Source organism: Rhamphochromis longiceps, linkage group LG23 (genome assembly GCF_057381845.1).
Source record: "Rhamphochromis longiceps isolate RC_006_pf linkage group LG23, R_longiceps_female_GT1.1, whole genome shotgun sequence".
Taxonomy (NCBI): domain Eukaryota; kingdom Metazoa; phylum Chordata; class Actinopteri; order Cichliformes; family Cichlidae; genus Rhamphochromis; species Rhamphochromis longiceps.
Window position 1 is genome coordinate 15,473,026 of NC_140578.1, and position 14,461 is coordinate 15,487,486.

Consider the following 14,461-nt stretch of genomic DNA (forward strand, 5'->3'; position numbering starts at 1 on the left):
GGCTTCTAAAACAACTTTTTTTTACATACTTCAAACAGCCATTCTGTCATGGTCTGGGTAGTTTTCCACTGCATCGGCTCCTCCCCTCTGGGTGGAGTCTTTGTTGTTCCTCACCTGATGGCAATCACACCAGCAGTATTTATGACCTGCGCACACAACTAGTCTTCGCCAGATTATCTGCCAACTTTAGTCCGTTCTCAGCCTCATGTCTGTTCCTTGGTGTATCATTGTGTCTACTTGCCTTAGTTCTCTGTTTTCTCGTCAGCATCTGGAACCCACCTACCAATCCTCATCCGTTCAAGCTCTCCTGGATTCTGGTATGCAGCTGCCAGTAACCTCTCCCTTTTCAAACTGCCAGTCTCTCCTGCCTGCCTCCCTGCATTGCACGTAGTACCCACCTGGACCTTTGTCTCCTGCCTCCCCCCTCCAAGCAACCTCCACCTGCAAGCACTGCCCTGGCCAGCCACAGTTTCCCCTGCCCAGTCGCTGCACCCAGTTGTCCCTGCAATCTAGTCATAGTTTTGTTATGGCCATAGTTTCTCTTGCCTCAGACGTCTAGTTTACGTTCCTTAATGCTAGTCTGAGTTTTCTGTTAGCTTCCAAGCGTTGTGAATAAAGACTTTTGTTACACCGCACTTCAAACCTCTGGTTTTGAAACTGCACTTGAGTCCATCCCATTTCCATGGGCCACTGTGCCATGACACATTCAGTATTACCTTTAAAATACATTGTATTAGGTAAAGATCAGCATTTAGTATCTGTAAAATATTTGGTGGTTTTTTTGCACCTTCTATTAGAAAAAGCCTGCATTCGTACCATCTATATAACTGATGTTATATTTTAGGTAGAAGTAATCAGGACTTTATGCATCACTACATAACTTGAAATACAAGTACACACAACAAGCACAGCAAAAGGAAGGCAAATAGGAAAACGATTTTAAGAAAAACCATGAGGAATGTTCTCTTTTCCAATTAATTATTTCCTACTCAGGGGATTTTATGGGTAACTAATTTCTCAGTGTTAGTGAGACAAAGTTTTCAGTACATTCACGAATCTCTATTCAAAAATATATAAATGGTGTGTGGAGAAAAGCAAAGGTTTGATGATTTATTAATTTTCAGGACTCGTTTACCTTTAACAATTTTGCCTCAAACGATTCTTGTGGCTCTGTTGTTTTCAATCCTGATAATGTGGTGCATTAAGAAAGTAAAAAGAAGTAATAAGAACTTTGCCCACACAAGAGGGTAAAACCATGGCATTATGCGACCTTTGGACCAGTAGAGTGCAGTGTTTTCCTGTTCAGTGATTTTGTGGTTGGAGCTCAACCTCCGCTACACACATCAGCTGCAGAAAAAAAACAGCTCGCTGAAGTGTACCAGCAGCATCGGCTGGCTTCCCATGGCGCTGAGCCCGTATTTGTGATAAGTGAGGGAGTGATCAAGCCAGCATGAGTTAGATGGTTGGCCGTGAGCCCTCTGCTGCTATCTGAAGCCCACCCAGCCAGGCACCCGGCCTCCCTATGTGCTTCTCTACAAAAGCAGACAGGGTTATAGTTCACTGGGTCTCCATTAGACTGATGAGATTTTCAGATGTTTGCCTCATTCTGCTCTGCCTCACTACAGAGCCTACAGCAAAATATATAACATATATATTGCTAATTGTCTGACATCCAGCAGTCATCAAGCACCATATAAATAAGTCAGATCTGAAACTGCCTACCTGACCCCAGCTCAACGGATTTTATTTGTACAATAACTTTAGTATATTTGTAATGTAATAAGCTATGTATGTATATATCTATATCTATCTATCTATCTATCTATCTATCTATCTATCTATATATATATATATATATATATATATATATATATATATATATATATTCTGTTTCTGTGCGAGTTAAAGATGCTCTTGATAGGAAAATATTGGGTCTGCTTTTGCACAAAACCTATGCTGTGAAATAACAGAAACATTTCCACTCAAATCCTTTTGAAGGGGTCTTTTAAACTGTAAAGCAACCACTGAAAATACTTTTTTAAATTAATGCAAATGTTTCATCACCAATAATAACAGGCTAACAGGTTAAACTAAGAAGATAATAATGACATAAAAGAGCTTCAGCAGAAACATTAATTGACATTAATGAATCTGTAATTATGTATATGATTACACACAACACGTTTATGTATGTACTTTCAGTATATGTCCCACAAAAGAAAATTAGTTTAGCAGCAGGGGCAACAAGGACGACAGACACATACCCAGTGAGTGCACAACAATAAAATAAAGTCCCAATAAATAAAAATAAAAACAATAAAATGAGAATAAAAGCAACAACAGTAAAAAGCCACAAAATGGCTATTTGCCATTAAGAAGACAGGTTGCAGTATGAATAAAAGAAACCTGGAGTCTTTTGGTCCTACTGATATCCCTACTCTAAAATGACAGCCAGAGGGCAAAGAGTCAAACTCACTGCGGAGTGGGTAGTTCAAACAATGAATAATAGAAGGAACCTCCCTCAGTACATGCTTGTTATAAAAAGTCAAAAGCCTGTCTTGCCAATCACCTGAGATTTTGCTGGCAATTTTTGCCAGAAGTCCTAACAAACTCTTGTTTTTCAGAATCATATTACCAAATCAAGCAACAATGCAAAAGGATAAAACAGATTCAATAAAACTTCAGTAAAACAAAGACAGTAAAGACAACAGAGTATAAATAATACGCACTTAATCACTTTGCAAAACATTCATTTGAACATAAATGTGTAAACTCTTGTGCTCTGGCGTTTCTTTCAGTATGAAAATAATTGTCAACCTATTTTTTTTTTACACTAAATGTATTTTATCTTTAAATAATCTTATTTTCTGTGGGTCCCTGTACCTGGTCATACAAAGGTACAGAGCCTGAATTACTGATTAATAACGCCTGCTTTTATATACGGTTATATTTAAATAGCTGGTATGAATAAATTTAGTGGATCAGGTTACTAATTGTAAAAAAAAAAATCTCTGTAATTTAACCCTACGGATCTGTTTAAGAAAATTATCTGAACAAGCACATGTAAACTAGATGTTACTAAGTGAATCCATAGGACAGTCAGCTAATCTGGTTTATCTGACATCGACAGGTCGAGTCTGAATATCCGGGAAAGTGCAAGAAACGAGGAAGTGCAGCCGTTAAGCTAATAGCAGGTGAAGTGCAAGCAACATCACTCCTTCTGCTGCTTCCACACATACCGAGGAGCTGTTTGTTCACCTACACTCACAGCAAAATGCCCGAATTACAGAGACCGAGGTGAGAAAAGCACAGCTTGCACTGTTTAACTACGGCACGTTTCTGAGCTCACCGTTTGCTGTCCTGGTTAGCTGAAAAACAGGTTAAATGTCAAATATTGCAACAACGTTAGCTCTTTTGGTTTTTTCATACAAGATTCCGGTTGGCATGTTAAATATCTCAGCTGCTGAGGAGCTGTTTGAGGGTCATCACACGGTGGCATCCCTGCTTGTTCTTTGTGTAAATGTCAAGCTGGATGTCATGTGGAGTTGCTGCCTGAATCCTGACTAACAGGTTAGACAGAGGTGTCACATATGCGGCCCTGGCTCTGGGCTCTGGTCCTGTAGGTAATTTTTAGGTATCTCAGGTTGTTCATTATTTGTTTTTGTAAATGGATGGTTCACAACGGGAGAATTTTTAGGATGTACTTGTCTTTCCTTGCATAAAAAAGAAAACTACATTATTATCTATTAAATTAGGCTGCACACTGGCCATTAATTAAAGTGAGTTTGACACTCCTACATTAGATTTGTATAAAAATGTGATAATTTATTTATAAGGCATGCTTGAAAATCCATCTTACAAAATGCCTCCAGAGGCAACAAAATACCAGATACCAAAAATTCGCTAGCATGCTCTACCAAAATAGTGCTTTGTTGTGTATCTGACAGACGAACCCTGCGATCAACAAGTCCTGAACAAAAATTTGTCGCAGAGTGAACACTGAACTGTTTAATCAGTGTTTTAGTAAACATGTACCATGGCATTAATGAGCCATTGATAAAGCTCTATCGTTGTGTTTAAAGTTGCCAACCTGTGACACGGTGTTTATTGACTATTCTTTATGTCCTGGAGTTTTGTGTGTCTCAGTTATTTTTACATCAGGGCTTCAAAATAGCTGCACAATTAAATACACAGTGGTGTTTTCAAGTAGGGCTGTGTCGTATCATATCATCTGTGATAATACCAGTGTAAAATTTTACGTGATATATAAAAGTGTTACATTGGAATGTTATTGTTATTGGGGTGCCACATGTTTAATGCCCCTATCGCTCACAACAGTGAGACAAGCCCATACGTTTCTGACAGTTAGAGTCAGAAATGGAGTTACCTGAACAACCTCCAACCAACAACAGTGCTATGCAAAGTATGCAAGATAACTGTTCCTGCTAAATGTGGAACTAACAAATATGTTTTACAAGTTGGGGCAACAACACTAGCAGCTGGTGATTTGCCACCCAAATGTAAACAAATGATCCAACCAAGCATCGCTGGAACACTGACTAGTTACACTTCATACGGTAGGAAGAGCAAACGGTGGTTGGAAATCCACGGTTGCTCGGTGGAAAAGCGAATCTTTAAGCAGCGGGTTAAAAAGCTCAACTCAGAATACATGTGCCCAGGTGGAAAATGTTTTTCAGTTTTAGTATGCGATAGTAGTGTCCAAACTACTGAAGAGTTACAAGTTTAAGTTACTTTAGGTACTTTAGGCAGTGTTTTCATTCTTTTCTTTTTATCTCTAACGTCACCTTCCTATTCTTATTTGTCTTCATCATCTGAAGGATTCAAGCTATTGACACTAGCGCAAGTGATGGACTGGAGGGGTTCAAGGCGCATGCTGTGTTCCAGGAAATTGACAAGAAACTGCAGGAGGTATTTATGTTACCTACATGAATGGGACTTGATATGCGCATTTCCAGCTCCATAGTTTTATTCGTAGACTTTTGCTCCTTTGATTAATATTTTCCATGCCTTTTCAGTGAAAATAAATAAATAAGTATGTATAATAAAAAACACATTAGGTCTTTTAATAATATGTATTATGATTTGGTCTTTGCTTAAAAAACGAAACACAATAATTTTGTAAAAGATTTTAATAAATACTTGAATCCACCTATCCAAGCATTTACAGTTCTCCTAGGCTTGTGTTCATATAGCTACACAGGCTTTTAGCCTTATGGTGGCACATCAGGATCTGTTCCCAAACTATCATTTTATAACACAAAAAAATAATATCAAGCTTATGGTGACTCAATCAGACAAATGGTTTCCATCAAAACTCTGTTTTTAAGCAGTTACCTTTAGTTGACCTCAATCATACAGATTCATCTCAAGCTCGCCAGCAGTGCTCTCTACATAATGAGTGGGATTTGTCATCAATGAGGAAATGGCAGCAAAGTTTAGTGTAATATCTCTGAAAACTGATCAGACAAACAGACTTGAGTTTTTAGCTTGGGAGCTTATCTTTATCTTATCAGAGGGAATTTGTTCTACTTTTGTATTTTCATATTAGTTCAATGTTTTTCTTTCTTTTTTTTGTTTCTACTCAAATCCAAGTTTTGGGCAGATTAAGGATGAACTAGGTTATGTAATACTTTTGTCGCTGACCTGTGTTGGGCTGCAGAGTGTACTCCACAAACACCTGAGTAAACGGTGCACCCGGCAGATTTAAGGCTGTTTACATTTTGTTTCCCACCAAAACCCGTCGTGTGTCTTCTACGCCCCAGAAATGTTGACTGCATTGGCTTATCTGAAAAGCTGTTTCCTTTCATATTTTATTTGCATTATTTCCATTTATGTTTTTATTGCTAGCTGTATCAGTTTGATGATTAATTGCTGCTTTCCTTGGCACCTTAATGCCACAAAACACAGAAAATGGGGAAGCTCTTTCAGGCCCCAAGTCTGTAGCTCACAGACTAATCATACTGCAGGAGCATGCGACCATGCTGCTTCAGTTCAAAGCAGATTTAATAATACAAAAACAATTATAGGAGGCCAAAACAAACAAAAGAAGAAGGCCTTGAACCAAACCACAGAGTGAGTTATCAAATTTAGGCTTCTTCTTTAAGACTGAAGCCAGTCACCTAATGCCCATGCACTAGAAAACTATAAAAACACTTATAAAAGACTAAAGTCTAGAACCCTTTCACATCTAAAGATGATGTGAAAGACTTATTTTTAGCAACAACTGGAATCTTGAAGATCTCTGTTTACATTACTTCAACTAGATTACCTTTCAGATAATTTCCTGTCATGTTACAGCTGGAAATTTACAAGAACAGCTGTTGAATAAAAGGGTTTTTGGCAATAACTGTGTGTGCAATAAAAAACAGCCCAAAAGAAAAAAATGTCAGAATGTGGACACAATGCTGTGTGGGGGGGGGGGGGGGAAATGAAAACGATCTGTTGGCTATTGAAAGTGTTTATGTGATTTAATGTTAAACTTTGCATGAGCCAAGAAGGGAAAACGTTTATGGATTATGATTAATACTTGGTTTTTGTTGGAATGTCAGGAATGAGGGAAGAAATGACAAAAAATGACAAAATGAAAATTGCCTGTGAAACTTAAATTGTTGAAAAGCTGTTTGCTTTGAGACTGACAGCTCTATTGAAAGCAAAAACTGAAAATGGGGCAGCAGGTAATTACCGAAACAACTAATTAATAATAAAGAACTACTGAAAAACAAGTGAAGACAGCCACTCCAGCCTCCCTGTGGCTTTATGTAAGTGCAATTCATCCTCCACAGCCAATCAACACTAAGAAAGCAGGACGAGAGGAATGTAGTTGGCTAATGAAGAATAATTATCAAACATACCCAGTGATTAAAAGCAAAACTCCACAACAATAATACTAATGATAAAAACTCTACAGGATGCTTTCTCATTTAAAGCACTTTTATTGTGTTCTCTTACATGTGTATACCTCTGGGCGTTCACATTTAGCAAACATAGTTTATTTTAACATTTGAGCCTCTTTATGAGCTAAACAAGAAGAGAATCACCTGCCAAAAACTGAGAGGTACCACACGAAGCTACAAATATCTCTGTCATAGTTTTACGTTAATCAGAACACACGAAGTCTTATTTTTTATATGTTCATTAGATGACCGATGTTAGAATCCAGACACTATTATTTTATTTCCTACAAAGGCATTAATTAAATTAAATTCAATTAAAGATAATGATGGGCATAAGAATTAAGAAATGAAAGGGTGCCCCTTAGGGCTGTGCGATATGACCAAAATCTCATATCCCGATATAAGACATCTATCGTCCCGATAACGATATAAATCACAAAAATGTAACATTTTCTGTAAATTCTGTGAATCTCGGGCAGCTCGACTTGTGTGAAGTGTTTCCAGCTAGGCGTCGTGTACCTGGAGTCGAGTGTTTTAACTCAGCGGTCCTCAACCCCCGGGCCTCGGACCGGTACCGGTCCGTGAGTCGTTTGGTACCGGGCCGCGAGAGTTGAGGCTCAGGTGTGAAATGTATGGTTTTCAGGGTTTTTATCGGTTTTCAGCATTATTTTGTTATCGTTTTTATCGTTAACTCTGCTTTCCTGGGTCTTTTCACGTGTGTTATGAATAAATCTTATTTTTTTCGGTACCGGTACTAGTTTTATTTTGTTGTATTTATCCGCGACACCTTAAAGGCCGGTCCGTGAAAATATTGTCGGGCATAAATCGGTCCGTGGCGCAAAAAAGGTTGGGGACCGCTGTTTTAACTGATGCGTGAAACTATATATTTTTAGATATAAGTTGTAACTGCCGCCGTTTTCTTTGTGAGTATTTAATACACGGCGTGCTGCGGGGAAAAGCCTGTTCTAATGTTTGAGTCTAAGGTTTATTTTTTTAGCACCTGACGGCTCTTTTTTTGCTTCTCATCTGTCAGTACTCTGCATACTATTTCATGTGATTCAGTTTATTTTGAAAAGTCTCAACAGGATCTTGAGCTTTATTGTGAAAGATTTATGTGGAAAATAAACAAGCGGACATGCGATGGTTTTACCATCGTTGTTGCTAACGACAAGGCATAAAAACAGTCGCTTGTCCGTAGTGTGGTTATATTAAATATAAGAGACAGAGAGAACTGTAAGAAATGAATATAGCCACTACAGTGTCCATCAAAACGATGAAAAAATATTGCCGTAAACAGTTTATTTTGTGACACCACGAAACAAACAATAGCGTAAAATGAAACTATAGACGTTTTTATATCGTCATCCGATATATATCGTTATATCGAACAGCCCTAGTGCCCCTGTGCATTCACTCCTCACATTTCTTCCGCTGATGGCCAGCAGGGCACAGCAACTCCTCTAGTTGCCAAAAGAACCTGGATAACAGAGGTTTTTGAGAAACTAACCTTTCTTCTCAGTTGATTCATAGCCATTAAATGGCTTTCCTTACCAATTTTATGGTCTTAGTTACTAGTTTATGTCCTTAATTAATGCTCATTTTGTAAAGTATGGCCTTATTTAGTGTAAAAAAAAAAGATTTAAGCAGGATATCCTTTAAGTTATGGCTACATTTTAATTGACAAAGCTCTACCATACAAGGGTGCCTGGGGTGTCTGCTCCACCCATGGTGGATCATGCTTTATGAAAAACATGATCGGACTTTACAAAGTCCAACTTTTTTACACATGCATGCACACAAACACACATCCGCTCAAAAGGTTTGCTGCTCGTGATCAAATACTTTATTTACAATACCTAACTTTGCTCATTATGTTGCTTTTAGTTGTGAATGAACTGTAAGCAGATATTATATATGAAATTAGCTGATTTCTCTTTAGAGAGTGGCAGCAGCAAACAGGACAGCAGGCAGGATGACGAGTTTATGAAAAAGTTGCAATGGGCTTGGACTCATCCAAGGTTAAGAACCACTGCGTTGTAGAATCAGAACTTTGCTTTAGAACTAAATTTAATGGATTATCCATCTCCATTTAAAAAAGGATGGTTTTCTTGAATGGTAATTGGTGACAATGATTCATCTAACTCAGGGGTGTCGAACTCCAGGCTTTAGGGGCCGGTGTCCTGCATGTTTTAGATCTCACCCTGGGTTAACACACCTGAATCAAATGATTAGTTCATTTTCAGGCCTCTGGAGAACTTCAAGACATGTTGAGGAGGTCATTTAGCCATTTAAATCAGCTGTGTTGGATCAAGGACACATCTAAAACCTGCAGGACACCGGCCCTCGAGCCTGGAGTTCGACACCCCTGATCTGTTTCAAAATTGTATAAATATTCAAAATGTTTAATTTCAAATAAAGCCTCATAGTCTTTATCATTTTATAGATTTTCAGTTCCTGTGCACATTTAGCTCAAATGTAAATGTAGCCCACTCTCTTGGCTGCACCTACAGTTACCAAATCCTGAACTGGAGTTGGGCAGATTTTCCACTGGTTTTTTTTTTTTTTCCCTTCACTATCTGAATATTTTCAGTAGTTTTTCTGCCATTACCTGAAACTCTAAAGAAAATAACACATGGCTTGTCAGGCTGAGCATAAGATGAGTGAATGTAGGCAGTAAAACATGTTCTTTTAAAAACTGACAACTTTATGTGGAACATTTTGTTACTGCACTGAATTTGCAAAACTTGTGAAATATTTTTGATATATTTTTCCTTCAGTCACATGTAGTGGAAACTGTTTTTGGTTTAAGGTATGTGAAATGTCTTTGTACAGGATGGGGAGCAGTTTGTGAAAAAGATTGGTGGAGTGTTTGCCTTCAAAGTAAAGGACGGCCCAAGTGGAAAGGAGGCAACTTGGTTTGTGGACGTGAAAAACGGCAAAGGCTGCGTTCACAATGATACTGGTGAGAAAGCTGAGCGGCTGTGTGAGCATGATTTAAAGTCTTCCAGTCTTCTTGTATCCAATATAATGGATTCACGAATGACCCCTCGGTCCCATTTTCGGTGTTAAAATATCTCTGTCTCTTGAGGGTTAAACTGCTCCCATTCTTTTCAGTCAGTGAGCAAAAACCTCTGAGCTGTAACATGTTTTTTTAAACTTAGCTCGGTTTCTGTGTCTCTGCCCTGCAGATAAGGAAGCCGATTGCACCATTTCTATGTCAGACGCAGACTTGTTGGCCTTGATGACTGGGAAAATGAACCCACAAACTGTGAGTATTCAGTGTTGGTACGGCCTGGAGGCTAAACTGTGAAGTGCTATAAGTGCTGTCCATTTACCATTTTCCCTTCGGTCTGTTGATACTGCAGCTGAAGTTGATTCAGTGAACTCTTTTCTTTCCATAAAGTACCAAAAAAACCCAACCAAACAAAAACATCTTAGTCTCCTTAAATGTGCCAGTTGACTAGCTGACAGCGATCTTGAGCCATTTCAGTCAAAAAACCTTAAACTAAAGACATTTCCGGTACTATTTTATTTAATTTTGTACAAGCATGCAGTATTTGTTTTTCTCAAGTCTCATTTTTGGCTAATAAAAGTGTAACACTTACTAATAACTGATTTAGAAACATATTGAATGATTTGTGTGAGAAGGAAAGGCACTATCATATACTCTTTTAGATTTCTGTATAGGCGTTAGTTGATAAGTCTGACATGGTGTTACCATGTTTATGTATCCACTTATGTCCCTCTGCCATGAGTTCTCCAGTTGGCTGGCAAGGTCCTACATTACCCACAAATACTTAGGATGTCTAGTGTGAGTTTCCCACAGCTTTCCAAAAAACATTTTTACAACATTCATTTTATATGTTTTTCAGCCTGACTTAAAGTAAACAGCTATTAGCCACCTGGAACGGACATTTCTGCTGAGCTGCCAACTGAGAAAAAAAGTTTTTCCTCCAAGGAGTCGAACCCGCTGTTGCCAGTCTTGGAAAAAGTCCGTTTGTTCATAGATGAGCTTAATTTCAGCTGTGGAACTGTGAATGAGGAGTTTGCTGTTTTGATAAACATTGTTGTCCTGGAGATTGTCTCACACCTTCGAAAAAATTAACTGGAAAAAAAGACCAAGACCAGCTGGACCAAAGCTCTGCATGTTCTCAGTCATTTGAGTTGCTGGATGTCTTGTTAGCTGTGGCCTCTCCAGCACGGCCACAGAGCTGTGCACGGCCTCAGCATGTGAAAAAACCAACGTGCCCTGATGAATGTGCAGGGCGTCAGGCAAATACTCCCAGATGAAGATCAGTAATACAACAAATTTTAATGTTTACTTAAGTCAGCCTTGTACTTTAATTTACTTAAATTTAGCTCAGATCCTTATTTGTTTGTGATGGTGGATTTAAAAATTGTAGTGTAGGAGCTGTTAACGTTTTTGGCATTGTGAGAGAGCCGCTGCTTTAAGACGTATACTGAATCTGCTTATCCATCTCTTTAGTGTTACATCCTTCTTCTTAGTTTCTCAATCCTCTGTCTGAAACAAGCTGTTTTAGCTATCCTCCTTTTACAGGATGGTTCTTTTGTTTGCCTGCACTACACAAACAAAGACTGAACAGCAGAGCTGTGGGGCATCTTTGCCTGCGATCACTATATTAGGTCCGCTCTGTGGTATCATATAGATACAAAAGTAGGAAACACTATGACACTGGGCGTTTTGTGGACTTTGAAGTAGGAGCCTTTGGCTCACACGGACTACATTCACATTCACTGTCCTCATTAGTTGAAATGTACAGAAGATAAGAAACAACGTAATAAGTTACCTTTTAGCTTTAGCTCTTTCCAAGTATTCTGTGAATTGCGAAACTAACCCTGGAAAGCATTTACCCCTGATATGGAACCACTTTACTGGTACAACAAATGTTTAATAAGTCAATTACACTGGTTTTTAGTAACTAAGATTACAAACTGGGAACCTTTTTAAAAACTAAACCATACTTAAAGATATTTGTATTTTGCAGAAACAAGAGTGAGAGGGGTCGAGAGCCACATATCACAAAATGAACCAATCTTTTTTTCATTAGATTTGTCTGAAAATAAATATGGTGGCTCTTTTGCACCTTCAAGCTAAATATATATACAGTTTTAACCTTTTATGATTCGACATTTGACTTATCAGCTCCTCGTTGTTTTCCATGCAGGAAATGCATTTGAATTATTATTACATGTGAAAGCACTATATTAAGGTAGCACTCAGGTCAATTTACACTAAAAAAATGTCATCCAGAGACAACTACCATCAGCTCACAGCCATTTGCAGTGATTGCATGTACTGTGAGGTCCTAGAAAAGCCACTTCTGCACTGTGTGTCTGCCTCTTCCTCTCTGATTTTCCTGTGTGACATTAAAAAAAGGATGGGAGAAAAACATCTAGTTTCCCCTCAAATCTGAACTCCTTTTGCCATAAGGGCAAATGCTGAACTGCTCTCGAGTCTCTTTGGCACATTGATCTGACGTCACTGGCATTGAGTGCATCCTGTTCCACCTTACTGCAGTTACTACCCATCCTACAGCTTTTCATTTCACTTTATTTTATTTTATTGTGCGTTTTACTTTACCTCACTATATCTTTACTAGTTTATCTGTTGTGTCTATTTCAGAGTCGACTCTGTATTTCAGCTTCTGTTTTCTTTCTTTATTTTACATATTTACTTATTTAATCTATGTATGTATTTTATTTATTTAGTTGCGAGTGTTCTTCAATTTTTATAATTCAGTCAGCTAACCAGTTATAACAGACATAATGTCTGAGTAACTGGTGCGTACAATGGGGTTTCACAGGGCAGTCCCACTGGAAACACTGGTAACCGCTCTGCAACCTTCTCCAGCTTTTATTATAATACTAATAATAATGTGCACAACTCAGCGATCCTGAATTGTCGTTTTTAAACTCTGGTGGAGGTCTTGCAGGAGTCCCATACTCCCCCATGTACGGTATTGGTCCGCATTGGCTGAAATGAACAGGAGAGATGTTGAAATCCAGCTCGAAGGACCAAGCTGTTTTAAAAAAAAAAAAAAAATCCCTTATGAAGTGAGACACAGAGCAGCGAGTTCCAACGCATTTATTTACTTGCAAGGAAGCAAAAGCATACGTGATGAATATCTATGCAAGTGCTCGCCGGGGCAAGTTTAATTTATTAACTTCTTCCAACGTTATCCTGGGAACAGATATGTGTGTGACGCTCTTACAGGGAAACAGTTACATGATGCACAAGTACATGATTCTAACCCTGCTTTGGATAACAGATAGCATAGAAGCCACAACAAGGCCTGAGAAAAGGAAGATTAGAGGGACGGAGAGGGAGAGATGCATTCCTACAGATTACCAAAAGGAGTGTTGCACAGCTTTAATAATTTAATACGTTTTCTATTGATCACAAAAGGATAGCAATGCAGGCTCCAGCAGTGTGTTTTCCACAGATTAGATCCCCAGTTATTTGGATACCTGCATTGTTTTTTGGTTTTTTTTGAACAAATAAAAAACCCTCAGTTTCCCCATTTCTGCTGTAAACTTACATGAATGACTTATTTTTATTTCCTTGAGAAAATATTTATCTCTAAAATGGTCACGTTTTTACATCACTCGCCTGATTTTTACCTTCTCACATCACAAATATTCATTTCTCCTTCATACGCCTGTGTGCTCTGGAGTTTCCTGACCTTTCATAAGCTGTTGTTGCCGTTGTCCCACTTTTTCTCGGGTTGAGTTAATCTCTCATGGTAACTCTTTAAAGCCAGCAGCATGTATTTCTCTCCTACACTGAATGAACCATGCTTCTGATTCCCAACCATCTGATGCTTTTATATTACAGTGTATTACACTCTCGCTCTCGCTCTGATTCACAGGCATTTTTCCAGGGCAAGCTGAAGATCACAGGAAACATGGGTCTGGCTATGAAGCTACAAAACCTGCAGCTGCAGCCGGGCAAAGCCAAGCTGTAGACGAGATGCTGGAAAGAGAACAGAGATAAACCACGAGGAATTCAACCGCAAGCCTGGTTTCAGATAAATGTTAAAAATTCTCATCACTGGACTAAAACACTCTTCCTTTTAGTGACCTCACTGACCAAACACTGGGATTAGTAAGCAGACAGGCCAATCTAACTGGAGAACGACATAGATGGAGAGATAATTATTTCTCTAATTTAGTCCCTGCCTGCAGCGATACTGTTAGTCCAACGTAGTAGAGACAGGTACCTCCCTACTTTGTGATACTAATTCAGTTCTTGTCCAATTTTTCTGTAATCTTCCCTGCTAATGAAATCTTTCAGTGTAATATGTCTAGAAATGTTTGAAGAGTAGAGCAGATTGGTGTATTATTCTTCATAATAATGGATTGAACAGTCAAAGTGCCTCCTCATCTCAGATTATGGTTTCTAGGCAGAAATGTAGTATTTTTTTTAAGTCTGCCTAACTAATACTAATACAAAATACATATTCTGCTCTTCTCTTATTGTATGAATCTCTAAAATATTTCTACAGAATAAACGTGTCTTTCCTGGG

At 38.5% G+C, this 14,461-nt stretch overlaps 1 protein-coding gene across 1 annotated transcript; it reads left to right on the forward strand.

The window, feature by feature from the left end:
• Positions 1–3,137: 3,137 nt before the first annotated feature.
• scp2b (sterol carrier protein 2b) lies at positions 3,138–14,461 on the forward strand. Its single transcript, XM_085399136.1, has 5 exons — positions 3,138–3,297; positions 4,839–4,929; positions 9,747–9,876; positions 10,103–10,182; positions 13,805–14,461. The coding sequence occupies exons 1-5, from the start codon at positions 3,275–3,277 to the stop codon at positions 13,898–13,900; spliced, it is 420 nt and encodes a 139-aa protein (XP_085255262.1). The 5' UTR covers positions 3,138–3,274; the 3' UTR covers positions 13,901–14,461.